Genomic DNA, 20,442 nt, shown 5'->3' with positions numbered 1-20,442 from the left:
TGCCGGCATTACAGACCTCAGCAGGTCTGACAGACAGACCATGCAAGTAACAAGCTCTATCTGGCTACTACATGAAGGAAAGGGAGATTGATTCATTAAGACAAGCAATTAGTGGCTAAAGGAAACCCATGAACAGGCCCCTTTGAGTGAAATTGAAAAGCAAAGTGATTTTGGCAGCAGCAGCAGAACTGTTGGAATTAGGAGTGCTTTTTAACAGCAGCTGACAAGGTCTAATTGCTGCCATTGAACATCAGGGGAGATGAGGAAAAAGAAGAGCTTGGGTAACACGGGAGTCCTGCCAGGAGATAAACAGTCATCTTAATGTTTTACCATCATCTTGCAACAAGCAGAAAGGGCTGTTTTATTGAAAAAATAAAAACCGAAAAAAATCCTAGTAACTCCTGCTGAGACATTGACACTCTGGTGGATCAGTTACCGTTTGCTTGGTGGTTACTGCCAGCTCAGAGAAATTACTCTTGATGAATCAGTACCTGTGTGAGCAAAAGAAAAAGATTTATTATAGAGCTCCTAGCCTGCCTCAACATTTTGCTTTCCTTTTGCATCCTCATGACATCAGCTTGGAAAATTGGATGTCTTGTGCAACACTTGGGATCAAGGAATTCTTTGCAGCACCCAGCCAGAACATGGTGTCTTAGCGGAGTAGCAGAGATACTCGTTGTCAGGAAGTGAAAGCAAAAGAGACACCTGCATGCAAAGTACCTGGAATGGCCAATCCGGCATCTCATATTGAAGATGGTCAGCACAGATCCAAGTACTCCCTTTCAGATGAGATAGCATAATGCACACATCTGCATCCTGTGAGACACTAACCTCTCTGTTCACACTATGATGTTAGTACTGTGGACTGCCAAGGGCTCAGCTTTAGAGTCAGGACAGCTCACAGGCAAAACCGTTTGATCACAGCTGGGATGTCATCTAGATAGTTTACCAAGCATAAACTGGAAAGGGACTCCATCTTTTCAAGGCACTTATTATCTATAAGGAGAGGCTGTTTCCACAAGCTCCATCATATTTAGGTATCTTCTTTCCCAGGTAGGCTAACCATAATTCATTCACTCCTTTCTACAGATTATTTGTTAAGACTTCCAGTTCCTCGTCACTGTTCTGAACACTCTCCAGCCACTCTGTCGTCTTCCTGGAAGGTTAATGCGAACACTGGGTGCTGTACCCAACAGAGGATTCACCACACTATAAGCAGCAGGAGGATTATTTCATACGTCTCACAGACAAAACATAAGCTATTTAATATTCCATTTCAGACACTTTTCTGCAGAACTGTTGTCTCATCAGATTTTCTGCCATTTTGTGCCTATGTAGCCAGTAATTCCCAGGTAGCTATAAAATTTGCATTTGTTCTTACTGAATTGCAACCTATTTTTCAGCCAAACTGCAGCTACCTTTGATCTGAACCAGTGTTGTTTTGAGTGGGGTTGGCCTAGATGACCTTCAGAGTTCCATTATTCTACAGCCTATTTTCTAGGTGACTTGGAGTTTACTGCATCCAAGAAAATGCCCAGGAACTGCTGATCCTTGTAGATTTTATTAGGTGGTTGCAAGTCATTCATAACTAAACTGAACTTCAGGTCAAGTGAATATGAAGTTGTCCCTGAAAAATGGGGAGACAACTGATTCAGGAACATTTGGCACAAGTATAAGCTACCTTGCAGAAAAACCCTCTATGGGAAAAGAGGCCAGGCTCTAATGTTCAGGCTGATCAATTTGTTCCAGATTATCCTTGTCAACAGCTACACTTCTTAACCTCCTGTCTTTAAAGAATGCATCCATCAGTATTCTGTCTGGCTTTCACATCCCACTAGAACCTGTGGCTCCAACCTAGTTCTTTGCAGAACTCGATGAAAAAGGACACAAGGCTCATGACCAGATGCTGAACTGCAGCTCTGGAGACTTTGGGTTAACTCTTCACTCTGCAGTTTATCATATAGGACGCAGGAAGGCTATAGTGATCTGTCATAATGCCCCACTTTGACAGTGGGAAAATAAACCATATTCCTAACCACAATTCTGTCTTTTCTATTTGGTTATGTTCCTCAGAGTTAAAATGAACCAACTGTAAAGGATCCAGCACAGCAGCTCCTAATTTTCCAGGGGGCCTCCAGCACAAAGACAACTAAAATAACCTTGGGTTATTCACAGTTTTTCAAAGGCAAAGGCGAGGGAGAAAAACAAGATATTTTAAACCGTGCCAAAAATGGAAAATTGTATTTTTCAGAAAAAAATAAACAAGGAAAAGAATTTAGCTCTTATTTCTTTTCTAATATTAGACAACATCAATACAAGCATCAATAATTAATACTAACTCTTCTTCCAGAGACATACAGATTTAACATCCCAAATGCTGATAACTTATTCAAGTCAGAGAATGGGTTTAAAGAAGGCTTACCCTACTCAGGTAGCTGTTCTTGGATTTCAGATATGTTCATTTGATTTTGCTGGAAATCTCTTTCAGAAGGCCTTTCAAATCAGAGAGCTTAAAAATTAAAAAAAAAAAAAGAAAGAAAGAAAGAAAGAAAAATTGTTTATGTAAAGTCAATCTAACTCATTCCAACAGATGATCACAGCTTGGGATGAAAGGAAAGGAAAAGAAAAAAAACAAGCAAGCAGTAGTAAGTACCTTGAAATACCCTAGAACATACATATCCTAGAAAATACCATACAAGATCAGCAACAACAGGCATAAAACACATCTGGCCTCCTGCCTCCCTGGCTACCCTGTGGACACCAACCACTACTTCAAAAGCAATAACTGACTGCTTTTTGTATTCAGTAGTCACACTGTGGTGGCAAATGAAGCAGTGTTAATATTGCTTTTCACAGGAAAGCAATAGTAATAAGTAATATGAGTAACGAGTAATTGCCTCTCCAAATATTACACCAAATGCAACAGTGCTTGAAAGGACACTCCCAATTACAGTTTTCATCAATGCAATTAATGCAGTGAGCCCTAATGCATATGTATTTCACCTAGTTAACAAGCAGGTATCATGACAGCTACAAGCTCCCAACTATAATGCACTTCCTTGTGCTCCTTTAAAGCAGAGACTGCAGATCACTGGAGTTTTGTGGAGCATTCATTCTGGCACACAGAGCTACCTTCAAAACCTCCCTGTGCCATAACTGAAGGCCATTATTCCCTGGGACATCCGCATCAAGTTTAAAGAAAAGTTTACCCCATGATCAAGGCTCATGCCTAGGAGTCAGTTACATCCTCAGACTTGTTTTTAGGACATCATCTGAAGTGAGAGCCAGTGAGATATCTCTGGAGTGCCTTGGTCTCAAGGGCACTACTCCTAAGCACTGGCCTCGGTATGTTTCTGTCACTAAAGCTGAAGGCACGAATAGACAAAACAGCTTGCTGTGAGGTATTCCCTCACAGAATAAGAGGCACAATTTGGGTATTACTTTTCAGTATAGAATTATCGTTATCGTATTTCCTTTCAGTTTCACAAGAAGCATCACTAGACACATACTCGGTCACTCACAATTTCCATTTCAGTCTTGAAAGCAAGCTATCATTTTACAATCTACATTATTTGACAGCAATCAAAAGAAGTATTTTGAAGTATATGTGGGCCTTTTCACCCTTGGACTTCTAAAAAGTCTGTTCTTCACATCAAAGCAATGCCCCACTTCAGAGGCAAAATACATCATTCAATCAAGCCTCAAAAAATACCCATTGTGAAGGTCTTTTCAGTATCACAGTCATAAAAAGTATACTTGTATGACAATTCTAATAATGATGTGCTCTCTAGTAGGTTGGTAGCTTTGTATTGCTTCAACACAGGATGTTTCTGTGAATCAGATGAGAATTGGTTATTTTAATTGTAATTAAAGGTATTCCTATCCTGCAATATGTATGGAGCATCCTTTGTTTACCTAGCAGGTGTTGCCTGTGCTATCTGAAGCACCACCAGGCTTGCCACAATGTATGTGAACTGCTACTTCATTTTATAAGCAGAGGTTAAACAACAACAACGAAGTAGGATCAATTACTCATGCCTTCAGCACTAGAAGCTAAACTTGACACAACATGTGTTTGAGAATGGTATACTCTAAGCATGTAATGCCCTTTCTTCCCATTAGTGTCTCATGGGCCTGTTACACAACACTTCTTCAGTGCTAAGCAAGTATCTTTCTACTTAATTTTCCAACAAAGTATGAAGCTACACATGGAATCAAAGATGCAAAGGAGCACATTAAAAAAGCCCAATTAAAACGTGGTCCTGGCAATAGTAACAAAGACTGCGCATGACTCTCAGTGATGCTCATTTTCCTTGTGGACCACTACTTGCTTTACCAGATAGAAGCACATCCCTCAGAGCAGTCTGAAACACAAGTACCTTTGCATCCAGTTGTCTAAATCGATGCACCATCCTGAAAACAGAAAGAAGACACAGAAGAAAGGGCTGAGTCCAGGTATTAGAGAAGCCTTGGCTAACTGCCCTCCCCCCTTTGCAAAACTGGGCAGAACTGCTTTGCAGAAGTCTCTCTGGAGCTCACAGATCTAGTTCTCATCTTTGGCCAAAGAGCAGAGCTAAGGCGATTAGAGTCTGAAGTTGTCAGAAGACTGCCCTCTTTGCATGTAGTCAGAGGGCAGTTACAGATTGCCTGCAGATGCCCCTGCTTGGGAACACCAGTGTTTCATCCTTCCAAGAAGGCAGGGCTGCAGGTGGTTTGGCATTTTTTTATTACAAGTAGATTATTACTGTTAGTGCCGTGCTACTCCATTTTCCCTGCCAACACTCCTGCTTCCAGCATAAAAGCTATTTTTTTTTTAATTTGTTTGGCTTCTTATCCATGCTGAGTGACTCTGGGTAGTCTTAACATAAACACTGACTTGTGGACAGCAATGTCCACAGCAGGGGCAGAGGGGCATGGAAGAGTCTGGTCTTTCCTATCCATTCTTATCAGCTCTTCCCTTACGTTTGACTTAGGGAAATACTAAAGCTGCTGGAAGTTAGCTACAAAATTATGCCATCATACAAAGCAGGTCAGTGTTGTCGTTTTCTAGCTTTCTTTATATTTCCTTTTCCTTGTATACTATTACTCTGAAAACACTGAGACAGATCCCAAACATAAAGTGTCATGATCTGGCAGTCAAAGAAGAATACTCCAAGTCATCAACCTTCAAATACAATCATTCCAAATAAGAGGTCTTTCCTACTTATGCTATAAAGTACAGACCTCTGTACAGATTGATGCCATGGGAATGCTTGATATTCCAGGTCTAACACTAAATAGTCTCTGCTAACTGCATAATGTTACAAAACTAGTCAGCTATACAACTGCTTTCCACAGTGAGACCTCAAAACACTATAGAAAGACAACATTTTCTCCTCTGGTGGTAAAATAGAAAGCCTCAAGTACAGAAAGGTGAAATAATTTGAGAAATACTGTGACACACATTTGGAACAAGTGTGTTTAATACATCTACCCAGCTGTGTGCATAACATGCTATTATAAGCCTTGCAATATTGTCATTAGTATTCTACAAGACCAATCAATTATTTCTGAAGACAGCCTGCAGCAGCTGACAAAAACCCGCACCATTTTACTTAAAAAGAAAATGCACATTTATGCTGAGTTTATTTATCTACTCATTAGTTTGTAAACATTTAGAGCTGCTGAAAACTTGCCTTCACTAAAAATATTCAACAGAAAGTTAAGAGAGTGAAGACAAAGAAGGGCAGACATACTCTTCTGATGAATCATTTGCTTTGGTATTGATTTTGACAAGGTAATTCTCCTTCATGACTGCTTCCCATGCCAGAATTTCATTGTCCTCATTTTTTGAGCCTGGAAAATGTATGTGAAGAAAAACAACACTAGATTCAGTTAATTTGTCTTTCCAATGCTAAGATGCAAAAAGGCTGGGTTAGTGCTTGCATTCAGAGGCTAATGATTCCCTTCTCTGCATCCAAAGCATTCGCAGCCCCACCTTCCCTCCACCTGTGACACAGCTCTGATAAATGTGACATTAATCCATTTTACTATATGCTCCTGGCAACCACAGTTGGTTAAAAAAAGAAAATATGAACAAAAAAACCCTAACAAGCTCCAAAACTCTTTCTGGAATTTTTTGAGCCTTGGTTAACACGAGTGTTTTGTGAAATGGCAGCCGCTTCAACAGGCATAGCACATTCCAGAAAGTTCCTATCTGGGTTTGAGCTTTCCATTTGTTTCTACATTATCCCATATTGAATCATTGAGAGTAACACATATTAAGAACCATGTTGTATGACTTATCATTGAACTAAAACTTTTCAAAATTATGAAGCATTGTCTTCTCTAAAAAACACCTCCTGTTGATGCTGTAAATTAGAGAGTGACACAAAGCAAACCACTGCGAGGCATCAAAGTCCTCCAGGATAATACTTCTGCATTTTATCCTGTTCCAACAGGACAGCACAAACCACATGGGTTTTAATTTTAAAAAGTTAGCTGAGACAAAAGAAGCCCACAGCTGGCAAATGACTGAAGTCCCATTTCCTCCACCTAGTGCTCCTCTGACCTCACACAGCCTCAGTTGTTCTCCCACATACCAATAAGCATTTAAGCACCCAAAATCCCAACCATTTCCATAAGAGGTAAGTGGGGAAGCCAGGATTTTGCAATAGTCAATACATTAGTGTGCTTTCTCCATGCAGTTCTCAGTTCCTGTCAGCAGCTCAACCACGGTGATATTCCAGCTCTAGTTAATCCTTCCATTTGCTTTTAGAACTGCAACATCAACTGTGCATTACTTGGGCAGAAATATCTGCTGTTAAACAACCTTCCCAGCAAGGAAGCCAAACAGTGATTTGGACAGCCAAAACAATTTAGTCAGCACTAAGGAATTTTATACACCAAAGCAGGCATCTTTCTGCTGAACTAGTAACAAATCCAGCCTGTGCTGCAGGGCAACTGCCAGGTTGCTGATGGATGGGAGTAAGACTGTCAATTAACTCAACTTATCCTCTCTCATCTGCTTCTGAATGGGACTTAAAAAAAAGAGAAAACACTCCGTTTGTTGGGGGGAAAAGCTTGTTAAAACAATTCATATCTGTGCCTTCTGACAGAGTAAATAAGGGGGAAATAGCTAGAGGATTGACTCGGCCACTGCTGCATTTTTGAGGCAGGGTCAGGAGACTCTCTATTCTCTTTCAGTCACTTACCAGCAGGCAGAAGAGCCTCTGAAGATGATTGTCCTCTACTAGGCTGCCATAGCAGCTCCTAGCTGTATTAGCTGGGAGATTGTAACTGGAGGACAAAAAGAAATGCAACTCCAGAAGGTAGAGTGGCAAGTAGAGACTAAGACCACCTCTTGTACTAGTTACCTAAACACTCAGAGCATGCAACATCAGGGATCTCTGCCACTGGGTAACAGTGCAGGAAGGGTGCGCTACAAGATGTTAATGACAAATGGGATGGTTTACATTTTTCATGCAGAGCATGAAGATGAATTTCAGCTGCTGCAGGGTCTGGATGAATTTATTCAGTGCTCTAACACACAAAAAAAACCCCTTTCAAAGCTAGGAAGAAGCATAGGCAGCCCTAAACTGATAGGATTAATTTGAAGACTTAATTGATTTACATACATGAAGTAATTCTGCCTTGAAATGGCTTGGACAAGAAAGCACTGGATAACTCTGCACAGTACTCAAGTAGACCAGGTCTCAGTAGAACACAAAAGCTCTCTAACCAGACCAAAACCAAAGCTACTGAGGGGCAGGGATCACAATAATGCTCAATTAGAGTTTTAGCATAAGGAGTTAGAAGTATAATTCCCCATATCCCAGAGAGAGCACACCTTGAGTACTGAAGGAAGATTATGGCTGAGAAGCAGCCAGGGACTTTGATTCGAATCTTACTGAAGAGATTTCCAGCAATATAGTGGATTTGCATTTGACAACATGAATGAGCTGCTCCTCTTTTCCACTACACAACCACCTCCTCCAAGGTCTACATTGCCCATGAAAATTTCCCACCAAAATACTAGCTGCCTGGTTTAAGCACACCATGCCATGGAAGAGTTGCAATGCATCTGCACCAGAGCTGACTTTTACGCAGCAAGGAATAATCCAACTCACAACAAATAGATGGCTCTTTACTTTCTTTCTTACAGCAGCATTTGAAACATTTCCTCATCACCATGTATATGTAGGCAAAGATGACGAAAGGGAAGGGGATAGTCAAGCGACTGCAATATTCTTGGACCAAGAAGTAACGCTGGAACTTCCACACCTGGTCGTTGTTCTCTTGTACTGATCCAACAGTGTAACTAACAGGTAAAGAAACAGAAAATACATACAGCATTAGTTATTCACTCCATCAGAGCCAAGTAACACAGTGTTTCTTTTTATTATACTAGGGCACGTTTTTGTAAAGTCATCCTGGAGCTGTTACTTTTTAATGATTAGGAGGTTATTGAGTTTGTCCTTTTTAGAGAGAAATTTGAAAATGAGAAGAACTAAGGCAGTAGAAAAAAAAACCACCATGAAGTTACAAATAAACTGGAAAAATGGGGAACAGGGAGAAAATACTCCACATACTTTCACTACCTTAGCTCTAGGCAATTTTCTTCCAGCCTAGACACATGGGAACGGGATGCTTCTTTGCAAGATACTGTCTCATTAATTCATCAGCTAACTTCTTTCTACGCAAAAAAAACCCAAAAAATAAAAATAGAACATTTACAAAAAATGAAAAGCTCCTGAGATTTTTAGTGGAAGCATTAAGAACACTCCAGGCATGGATTAAACCTACTGTACGAACCCAGCAAAGCAACAACCACAAGGGCAAACAGCTCCCAGACTGCCTGACCTTTCATTGCTGACATTAAATGGCAGACAGATGCTTCCAAAATATCTGTGTTGAGATCCTAACGGACCCTTACATGAGATAAGCTAAAACCTTCACCTGGTGGAAATTATCTATTGTTTTAGAAGATAATACAATCCTGAATATCAGAAGTATCTAAAATGTAATATTCACACTTTTCAGCTAATGCATACCAGATGCAAAGAAATAGTTGGATTCTCTGTTGTTAAAATTAATATATAATTGTAATTACAACATATAGAGACACTGATTGGACTGGTGTCTAACAGACATCAGCATTATTAAAGATTGACAGGCACTATGAACACACTGGTCATAGGAGGAGTCATCACAGATTTCACACATTTCCAACTGCATCAAGAAAAAAAACATCTGGGATTGCTGTTTGCCCACTGGGCTTCCTGACTTCAGTACAATCCAGCACTCCTCCTTAAATTGTGCAGTCTATTGTTAAAATGAACTATGCAAAGCTCTGAGAGTGTCATTAGAGAATTCATGTGGGTCCTTCCACAAAATAAGCTGAACTGGCAAAAGCTAGGTTTTTACTGGCATAACTGTATAAACCAGAGCATTTACCATTAGGTGCTGTTAAAATAAGTGTTCTAACAAATATCAAAGGCTTCTAGGGTAGAGTGGCTTACTGCTGTACTTTCCTTGATTAATGTGAATTGCTTTCACCCTTTCTAGTGAGTACAAGCATTGTCTTCTGTCCCCAGGTCCTGTGCAGGTTAGGAAAACTAGGTACAATAAATAGATATGCTGCACCGGTCCTAGCTGCCTTGTCAAAAATCACATTACTGACTGTCTTTGGAGTCCAGCTCAGCATGGGAAGAAAGGTTCAGGGCAGAGGGGTGAGCAGGTCCCAAAGCTGAGGCGTTCTCAACTCATCACACTAATACATCTCATCTCAGGACAGTAAACATTGGCATTGGCATTCGGAAGGGAGATCTTTTTGAGGCAAACCAAGAGTCCTTAGCAGTTCCTGTAAATACTCTTGTTGCCAAAGCAAATTCCCGCCTAGTCTGTCACTGCCAAAGCACCATCAAACACACAAAAATAAACATCACGGACCTCAAGAATGATGCCCAGGTGTTCTAAGTATTTTTGTTAGGCTGCAAGGGAGTGTAAAGCAGAAAAGTAGTAGGATTTCTGGAAGAAACTGAGGAAACTTTTCCCTGAGGGCCAGTTATGGTTTGCTCTTGCTGGTCCCAATGCAGTCAATATATATTTGATAATGTGCACAACAGCAACCATTTTTATTTGGCAAATCAGTGCTAGCTATGTGATACAGTCAGCAGTTACCAGCACCAAATTTTTGGTGTCTCATCCATCTGCATGATGTAATACTTCACAAGATGTCAGAATAGGCCTCCTGACTGGTAGACCCACAGAAAAATTACCATATAAAATACAGAGGTGATGGCATTTTTCAAGACAAAGTCCTTTTATATGTCCCAAGGAGATGTGGCCCATTGCCTGTGCTATAAGTCAGAACAATAAATAGCAGGTTCACCAGAGCAGTAACACACCCATCATTACCACACAGCAGTTCTGGTTAATAAAACCTGAGCGTCACAGAAAGACTGCAATAATAACTTGTTTATTCTGTCTAGCACAGTCAGTTGTGCAGCAACTCACACTTGGTAAAGCACTGACCCAGCAGCTATCGCCCCCTGTGTGAACCACAGGCATTTGTGCTAAGCCCAGTGTGCAAAGGATGCCTAGAGAAGTAGTAGAAGGACAGGCAGCAAGCCATCCCCAGGACATTGTATCAGTTTTGATTAGACTGCTGTGAGAAACACTGAATAACCTTGCCTTTGTTCACCTTCCCATGCCACACCCTTCACTTGAGAGGTCTGTTTCAAGTTGGGAACCCCATCCAGACTACTCCCAGCAAAGGACACAGGCAGAGTCCAAGGCCTGGCTTCATGCCGTTTTCCAGGACTTCATTCCCTTTCTCCAAGCAATATTGATACAGAGATCACAAGCAAGTGATCATTCCTTTATTACATACCCAAACATAGCCACGAGCAGGTTCACAAGGAGGATGTTAGTTGAGAGCATGTAAATGCAGACAAGGGGAATGGTAATCCACTCTGGGAAGCGGGGTTGGTTGTTGGCATCCAGCTCCACGCACAAGGGCTTGGACTCATTGCCAGAAAATGTGCAGCGGTCAAAGTTATATGTGGTACCTCAGAGGGTGAGAGAGGAGAACAAACAGTGAGCCTTCTCCCCCTCTTTCTGTTGGGTCCAGCCCCAGGTACTGCCATTGACCCCAATATGTGTGGCCTCTTCCTTCCCCACCTCCCCATCAGACATAAAACCTTGCCTTGCTGCTGCTTGGAGGAAAGGGTTCAACACGGGACTGGACAACCACTGAAAGGACAGAGCCTTCCACCCGCCCAGTAGAGCTTCCCACAGAAAACAGGTACCGTCAACATCATCGGGGTACTGGCCAAACATAGCCAGGTACGGCTCATAGATGACAGATCGAAATATCCACTCCCAGCGGTGCTCATTCTTCCTCAGGATGCCTTGCCTGGCCACACCAAAGGCCACCATCCACACAGCAAAGAGGAAGAGGAAGAAGAAGACATCTATCATCTAGAAAAGGACAACAAGCAAATGCAGCAGTGACACACCGCATGCCTGTCACAAGCCACACATGGCTTTTTTCTCCCCAATTTTATATTTGGGAGGAGAACAAATATTAGAAAAGCTACACAGCACCATTTTAATGCATGTTTTCACATCACTGCTTCCTAAATTTACAGTCACCAACACAAACACACGCATGCAAATAATTAACCATTCCCGCTCAGGGAACTTCAAAAATGTTTACGCAACCAGAAAAGCAAGGCACGTTTCAGAATGTAGGATATCCCCCTGGCATCAGACAGGGTCCACCCACAAAAGCAAGATCCACATATAAAGACTACTCATGCAACAACTGTAGCTTGCAACCCTCCAGCCAAGTGTCAGGTGAAAGCAGCCACCAGTTCTGAAAATGCTACCCTGGATGGCTTCAAACCAGCATTTATAGTCCAGACACTCTGGCTAGCAGTTTCATGAATTTCTGTCTCTTAATAATATACAGATAACTGAAGACTGGCAGTATCCCAGTTGAGCTTTCCCATTTGTTGCAGATCCACCTCCACTGATGTGTGCCCTTCCAGATGCGCAAGCATCTTTATTATTACACTTACTCAAAAACTTATCCCTTTTGAAGAAGGCTAAACAAGAGAAAGTTGTACAGGAAACAATCCTGTGTTGTTGCTTCCATATCATAAGGCACTCTAGGACTAGGTAATCTCTAGACTTCAGCTTTGCAGCAGTGATACATGGCAAAATAAAGGCTTTCTGGGTAAGCTGCAGACCACACTGTTACTCCCATTGTCACCACACAGCTGGTTTTTAAATTCCATATACAAGATCGGCTCCAGGTGACATGCACAAATTCAGGCATACTCCAGCTCTCCAATGCTCCTCATTCCCACACCTGAAGTAAAGCCACATCCGTATTATGGAATGCCACTTTCTTCCTGTTACCTTTCCCAGTCTGCTAGCAAACATGCCCTCCAGCTACAAAGGACGGAATTAGCCTGGCCACTCCATAAGAGGCTCTTCATCACCAGCTTCTCCAATTATTTGTGTGATGGATGCAGTGGAAGACAGAAATCCTCCTCCTGTACCATTTATCATCACTGTCTTGTTTAGTGAATGCTCATGTGAGCAACAAGAGTGATGGAATATACCACTGAAACATGGGACACGTAAGACAAATCTACCAGGAAACAAATTTCCTCTTCTGTTCTTCAGCCTGATCTTTATTCTCTCCTTGTGCAGAGGGAGAGAAAAAGGCCCTGCTCTTAATTAGGTCCTATTTGAATCTTAATTAATCCTGTTTAGCAGATTTAAGAGAAGGAGAGAACTTGCTGCCATCATCAGAACAGTGGTGATTTTTCACTCTTGAAGAAAAAAAAACGGTGTCACATCATTTATTTAGACTTCCTTGAACAGCTGCCAGAACCTTACCATCCTCTGCAGCATAATAATTTTGGGTCCTAGATTCCTGCTAACTGTGAAAATATGGATCAGCCTCAGAGTAAAAACTATGTAGTCCAAACAGAAAATGACTCTCCCAGCATACCAAGAGCTTTCATCAGATGAGTGAAGCCTGATGGAGACAGTAAAAAAAAAATGAAGACAAGCATTGGGTAAAGCATGCAGAAATCAGGTGAAAATACAGTTAAACACTGAAATGGGGAGTGGAAAGTGAGTAACTGGGAAACAGAGCACAGCTATCCAGAGCCCCATACCCTCTCCCACCAATCCATACCTGATGACAGGTGGTAAAACTGGTCAATGCACACCTTGTTTACACCCTTCCTATCTTAGCTACATCATCGCTGTGTCTCCTCTTAGCCTCTAAAACTATTAACAGCAAAGAAATCTTGTACTTTTAGCTAGTCCCACAGCCCTCCAAAAAGATCACAGTGCAATGACCGCTCTGCTGCACTGAGGCAACAACAACTAAGTTACAGTTGACTGAACAGTAACACTGTAAAATGTGTTTCCATCATTTCTTTGTCATGGTTGTTAACTCACCCATTCACATAAAATAGCTTATGTGAGCTAATGACATTCGGTTAGACTATTGTAGGTACAATTACGGTCCCCTTAAATACAATACACTAAAGCTCAAAGAGTCCAGATTACCATATTAAATAGTCAATAATAGGAGCCAGGGAAAATCCCAAAGAACTTCTGACTCTCTGAGATATTAACCATCTTACCCTGCAACTTTGATATGCTCTATATAGCCAGTCTTGAAGGCGTTGTCATGAAACCTAAGCCTATTTCAATCATCATCTTCTAAACATGCTCATCCAAACCTAAGCATTAAGAAGGGCTGTCCTGGTGGCCCAGAAAGATCTGAGTTTAGGAAAGCCGCTTCTGACTCCAAGGATAGACTCAACTTCCATTAAACAAAAAAGAGAAAATAATTGCATGCAGATATTCCCTAATCACTATATTTTATTTCTTTATTTGCTTTTACAGATTTAGAGTCAAGACTTGGCAGTATTTGGGGCCTTCATAAAGAACAGGGAGTTTCACGAACACATCATTTCCCAAAATCTCATTACAGGTTGTAGTCAAAACCCAGAAAGGAAGCAAAGCCATAACATGGCCACAAGAAAAGATACTACTCACCTGAACACAATCCCTGCTATGAAGTAGAAGATTGCTAGTGTATCCATAACATTCCACAGATCTGAGAAATACTTACTGCCATTCATGTACCACTGGGAAGGAAAAAGAGCAGAAAGTAACCACCACAGAGCACTGACCAGTGACATGGGGAGCTCATCCATCTTCCCCTTCTCTCTCCCCACCGGATGTCCTCATGGGTAAATATTCCACCCACTGCAATAGAGTAAGGATTGTTTCCTTGCCCAATTAATTTTTTGTCACACATAATGGGTATACCAGAGCTCAGATTGCTTTTAATTTCCCCCCAAAAAGGGTTTTTAATATATCCACCAATGCCAGAAATAACTGACAACATGTTTTTACTGTAACTTCCAATAGGACTACAGGTCAAGATTTTCTATGTTTAGAGCTCCTTAATACATCTTCTCCTGCAGCTCAGATGTCCTAACCTAATGCTCTTGCACTAGGACCAGTCAAGCACATCAGCAACACAAACACTGCACCACAGTGTGGGTTACTGCACTCAGAGGACATAACCCAACCACACTGGTGCTTGTGCATGGGGAGAGGAGGGAACAGTCCTGACAAGAGCTGAGATTGATGGACTTAGTGCTCACATGTGTATACACATGCTGCCAGGGGACCTCAGGGTAGATCACGCTATGCTCCAGCAGACTGCTGCCAAATGGGTCAATGGAGTCTTGGTGTGACACACTAAGAGCAGATGAAACACTGCAGGGAGGCAGGAGGGTCACTGTTTCAGGGCAGTTGAACTATTCCAGCTTCTCTTTCTTCACAGAGCCTTTCAGTAATCTGTCCCTGGCTACACACACATGCTTTTGATCAAAGATGTAGGCTTAATTTATTCTTTTAATTACCTGGCGCTCTATTTCTGAATTGCAAGTCTAGTGAGAATCTGCCCATTCCCAGACTGACTGGTACTGCACCCTTGATCCAAAGTTTGTGCAAGAACCAACTTCTGGACCCAATTCACAGGTGACTCATTAGGACAAGTAGCTTAGCCAGGAGAAACCTCCGCCAGGACTGAAGAAATAGACTGAGTCCCTGATCATAATTCTTTTTTAATTTTCTTGAAATAATTAAAGCTTAGTACAGTACTGATCAGTGAATCTCTCTATAACTGGCATACCCAAGGAAGGCAATTCTGCTCTCAGTACTTTTATGGGAAACAGAGATTGAGGGGAGTTTTCTTCTAAATGCAGAAGCAGCTATAAGTAGAGACCACCACTTAGCTATTCCAGTTGCACAACTGTTGCATTTTCTTCACATGATGGGACTCATTGCTAAAGATGGACAGTTGTGGCAGCTACCAGGGTGTCAGGCTCAAAATATTACCAGACACTATTTCAGCATCTTGGGACCCAAACACACCTTTCTTACTGTTTAAGGTACCAAAGGTTGGGCACTGAGTGGGGATGGCATGTCTGACACCTATGACATAGGGCTGCCTCTGCCTAGTAACTCCCTAGATCAAACATAAGTTGTCTTGCTACACATGACAGTGAAGCGGGGTTTTATGTGAACGGCTAGACACACATGATCCAAATGTCTTTCACAAAGCAATAGCATATCACTGCACTACAGCTGTATTAAATGCAGCAGGTTTAAGCCTGATGCCTCTTCTATTAAGGGCACAACTGTGGATGGAGGAAAGGAAACAGGTTTTCGTCTAAAGCAGAAACAGAGAGAAAACAGAGGCAGATGCTTGTAAACAAGTGAGAACAACTGAGACTGCAGTGCAGTCAAGTCCTTCAAATATCAAGCAATTCCCACTGCTAAGAGTTAACGTGCATGGAGATTCTGTCCAGGTTCCTTCCCCATTTGAGAAAATGGGGCTTTCCTGCACACCCCACAAGTCTACCCACTCACCTGGCTGTAGGCTACATCCATGTGGCTAAGAAGATAGCAGGAAAAAGGCATCTCCGATTTCACTATTGCCATGACAGCTCTAAACAGGATATGAGAAAGTAGCTCTGGCTAGTTAAAAATCTCTAGGACCATCAGAAGTGAAAACAAGGCAGAGCCAGTGGCTTACAGTTCAGATACAGTTCCGTTCTCCCGAACAGTGAAATAATCTCCTTTAAATTTGGAACAATGTCTAGTAGTTGTCACTGCCACAGACACACCACTCTCTAATCAGAGGGCTGATTTCTCCCCAGAACTAGTTATCTGACTGCAGCAGGTACAGTGGGACCTCAGGCAACGTTATTCTTACTTTTCCTTTGATGCAAAAGCAAAATCTGAGACATCCCTCTTTTTTTAAATATTAAGGACACAGATACTATTTTGACTGCAGAGTTAGACCAATGCATGCATAATCTATCTTGGAGGAAGCCAGAGAGAAAGTTTCCTGAGAAGCTTAGAGGTTTGGGACACTGCTCTGCGTTCTGCTCTTTAGCAAAATAGGTTTGAAGCCAGAACACTGGCTTAAGATAACTCCAAATCTTCAATAACGTCTCTGTTTTAGCTGCCTCCACTCCCGCAATCAAATTGGTACAGTCCGGCCACCAGCTATCAATGGGATTACTGGGATCTGAAGCTGTTCTACCTGCTCAGGGTAGCAAGAAATAGCGACATTGGTAGGAAAAAAGGTTTCTATCCCTAAGGCTTTCCCCAGGACTTTTGCTGGGTACACACGGGAAGTGCAAGGACAGGTCCAGAGACACCAGAACCTAAATCAGCAGAAACAAACACTCCATTAGTGTTCTCATTGCAACAGTCTTTTACTTTTCCCCCATTTTCCTTAGCAAGTAAAGTTGCCTTAAACAGGGTACCACCTTGACTATTAAAAAGGAAAAAAGACCACACAGCAAGTTAAGCATAGTGACATCAACACTCAGCCATGTCATTTGAGCTCATGTAAGAAATGTTATTGCAGGGTGGTCTGATCCAGCAGATCACCCACAAACACCCATGTAGAGACTAATGCCTTACAGGACAATCAAAAAGCAGCACTGCACAGAAACCACACACCCATTTCTCTTCCAATTTCCCCAGCATCTTCCCACCATTCTGAACACTGATAGAAATCAGCTTGCCTGAAAACCAACATATTTCATACGTGCCCTTACATAGGAAGTAAGAAGAATATCAACTATGTGGCTGGCTATAAAGGCAGTCCCACACACTCTTCCCACACCACACCACACCAGCACAAGCAGCGTAGGCAGTCCAAAGCTGGTCCTTGGGACTACATGAAACTAGCAAAACCTGTATTTATGATTAAAAGATAAACAGAAATACATAACAATAAGTTGCTCATTGGTCAAAAAAAAAAAAAAAAGGGGGGGGGGGGGATGTGGAGAAGAGAGGCAGGAATCACTTGATCTAGAGATATGCACCCAGATAGATGTGTTAAATCTAACCTCCTATTCTCAACTGCTTTGGCAAACCAAGCCAAGCATTCCTGAGAAATATCTCCATCAGCATCAGCTTATCCACAGAGCCTCAAGGTCAATACACATTCCTCTTGGTGCATGCTATTGGGGCACAAGTAGGAATTAAACATCAGGGAAAAAAAAAAATATTCATTGTGCCTTGAGTTGCCTGAACATATCTCCCAAGAAGTGGTTCCCCTGTAACTTAGAAGCTGCCTGCACTGTCTTATGCTACTAGGAGGGGAAAAAACACAAGGCTTTTAATCTAGCACTAAACATTTTTGGTTTGCAAGCGCTGCCTACTTGTCTCACTTCATCACAAAGCAGAATGAAGACCAGCACGTAAAGGATCATCTCCAGGATGGTAGGTTCCTTCTGGAAATCCATAAGCAACACGTAGGCGAAGAGCAACAGGAAAGCGATGTAGAAGATGACATTCCAGGAGAAGACCACAAAGGGGGAGGTGAAGAAAGACACATAATACAAGAAGAGTTTCTTACTCTTCTCCACAGGCTTTTTCCTGAGGAATTAAAAGAGGAAAAAGGTCTCAAAGCATAGCTTTTGTGCCTGGAAACATTTGTGTTCTTCATCAAAGTGAAAATGAGAAAGGTGCAAAGTCTAGCACAGGACATTACTTTAAAGGTAAGGCCATTCTGCATCCACTGACTTCAGGCATGCAAGTAAATTGGCACATCTTAACTCTGGATCAGAGTGAGGACACGATCTGTCAGCTCATTCAGCCATTAAATATCTTTATTTCTGAGTGATTGAACACTGGAACAGGTTCCCCAGAGTGGCTGGGGAGTCTCCACCCTTGGAGATACTCAAAACCCAACTGGACACAGTCCTGGGCAACCTGCTCCAGCTGACCCTCCTTTGAGAGGGCGTTGGACTGGATGATCTCCAGAGGTCCCTTCTGGCCTGAACTGTCCTATGATTAACTGACTTGCTTTGCTTCTGCTAATGAGAAGCCAGTTAATTACCTGAATGAGATGAAACCACAGCCTATTAAAGGAAAAAAGAACAGACACAGTATAATCTTCCAGTTCTTAGTATCTCTTGAAATCTCTCCATACCACTGCTTGGAAAGGAAATTCTGCAGGGAAGAAGAAAATATCCTTATTTGTTCTAACAGCAACAAAATAATCTAGGAATGCTATTAGAGGACATCTGATGTAGTAAAAAAAAAAACCAAAACTTTGAGATTTCAATCAAAATAACTGGGATTCCTGTTTCAACAATACAGAAAGCTTTCTGCATCAGTAACAGCATGCTGGTTCCTTAGTCCAGCCATCCTCCAGTCTACATGACAAGGAGTTCAAGTCCTCGTCAGCCTCATGTTGACCTGATTTATAAGGCACTTTACGCTGGGCAGTACATCCATACTGTGCATACACAGGAGATGTGCCAAGGGAGAAGTCACTTCTGGCAGTTTTTATCATCCAGCTCATCACGATTTACAGCTCTAAATCAAGTCTTCCCCTCCTGACTTAACATTTCTGGGCAAATCAGCCAGTTCCTGTTTCAAGAAGAGGAGCCACACACCCTGTACCCCACCAGCCACAGTCAGTGCTCTCTGGGATGCATTTCACAGCACTGCAGACACTGGTTCTGTAAGCACGTTGCAGGACACGGCCACGCTGCCGCCCTGCAAAGCTCAGTGTTCACAGGGCTAGGAAACCTTGCCTGGAGGCTCTCACTTCCATGAGGACAGTGTCTGAGCATTACCCTTTCACAGACTGTTTACGCGGATATAGCATTTTCACAGCAAGTATATTCACTTTTTTTTAAGCTACCCAGATCTCAAGAGTTACAGTAATCTGTGCATCTCCTTTTCACTGACATTACCTGCACCCCTGGCTGTGCAATGAACTGCTGGTCTCTAGCTTCCACTGCTAGTTCCAGACAATTGCTCCCTCCCCAGGCTTCACAGGAATAGGTCAGCAGCTGCTCAGCTAGATCCTCATCATTGCTGTAGCACTCGGTGAACAGCTCTGGAGGAAAGAAGCAGCCCCACACTGAGCTCCAACTTCAGACTCAATCTCCCACCAACTTGGGTGCAATTGTCTTCAGTGACTTCCAAAGTATAATATTTGTAATATTAAAGTATACAGACACAAGAACTCTTTACACATTTTCAGCATGGTAAAACAACACATGCATTGCTTTACAACCCCACTTGCATGTATTAAGCTTTCATAGAGAATTCATGTCTGGATGGAAAACTGTAATACTAAATCAGTTCACACAGAGATAGCATTAAGTTGAGTTCTGCACTAATTGAGTAAAAAATATGAACTTCTCCTACTCAAATGACTCAGTATATCTGCTTGTTTCATCGTCATTCATTTAGCATTGATCTAATGACTTATAGTCAGTCTCAGTAGTCATATATTAAGAGTAGGGTTGAACAACAAGGGCAGAATCTGATGCTTTTTCACTGGGAACTGCATTGCAAACATAGTTGTTTTAGAAGAGCCATGAGCATCTTATTCTGCCTATAGATTTTTGCCACTAACAATGCACATGGAGTGAAAAATTATTTCTCTTTCCAGCTCTGGACATTTCCCACTCAAAGGCAGTTCTGTTGGTGTATCTGTGACAGAGCATAACTGCCCTGAAGAGCGATCCAGCCTCTTATAAAACACACCAGCCTTCACTAGAAGCTCTTCTCTCCAAGAGTGCATTTTCTCAGGCATTTCACAAACAGCTGTTACCGTAATTGCGAGGATGCATGCATACAGCAATACTTTTGGCTGGTCTTGCCACATACACCGCAACATGGAGAAAGATCTTGATAGACAGACTTCAATGGGACATGTTCACTTCTCAGTGTCCTGCTAAATAGTCAGGCCTGAAGGATGTAGAAACCTTTAAGAAAGCCTGTTTAAGCTGTCTTCACCTTGTGAAGTAGGAGATACTTTCTGGTAAGAAGCAAGGTATTTTCAGTGTGGCCTCGTGCCACTCCTTA

The 20,442-nt window shown here is 42.0% G+C and overlaps 1 protein-coding gene across 2 annotated transcripts in view; it reads right to left on the bottom strand.

Annotated features, from left to right (window-relative positions):
* Positions 1-2,458: 2,458 nt before the first annotated feature.
* The window catches only part of TRPM8 (transient receptor potential cation channel, subfamily M, member 8), a 42,186-nt gene continuing 24,202 nt past the window's right edge, over positions 2,459-20,442 (bottom strand). For both annotated transcript variants that reach the window (XM_010577897.1, XM_010577898.1), the window contains exons 14-24: positions 19,320-19,465; positions 18,455-18,567; positions 17,775-17,991; positions 14,074-14,165; positions 12,895-13,036; positions 11,292-11,463; positions 10,874-11,051; positions 8,109-8,299; positions 5,736-5,835; positions 4,380-4,413; positions 2,459-2,509 (exon numbers count right to left, since the gene is read on the bottom strand). In XM_010577897.1, coding sequence (XP_010576199.1) covers positions 2,459-2,509; positions 4,380-4,413; positions 5,736-5,835; positions 8,109-8,299; positions 10,874-11,051; positions 11,292-11,463; positions 12,895-13,036; positions 14,074-14,165; positions 17,775-17,991; positions 18,455-18,567; positions 19,320-19,465 — 1,436 coding nt within the window. The remainder of the gene's footprint in view (positions 2,510-4,379; positions 4,414-5,735; positions 5,836-8,108; positions 8,300-10,873; positions 11,052-11,291; positions 11,464-12,894; positions 13,037-14,073; positions 14,166-17,774; positions 17,992-18,454; positions 18,568-19,319; positions 19,466-20,442) is intronic.

The sequence above is a fragment of the Haliaeetus leucocephalus genome, unplaced genomic scaffold, assembly GCF_000737465.1.
Source record: "Haliaeetus leucocephalus isolate CR32 unplaced genomic scaffold, Haliaeetus_leucocephalus-4.0 Scaffold587, whole genome shotgun sequence".
In the NCBI taxonomy this organism is placed as follows: domain Eukaryota; kingdom Metazoa; phylum Chordata; class Aves; order Accipitriformes; family Accipitridae; genus Haliaeetus; species Haliaeetus leucocephalus.
This window is presented reverse-complemented; position numbering and strand designations above follow the sequence as displayed.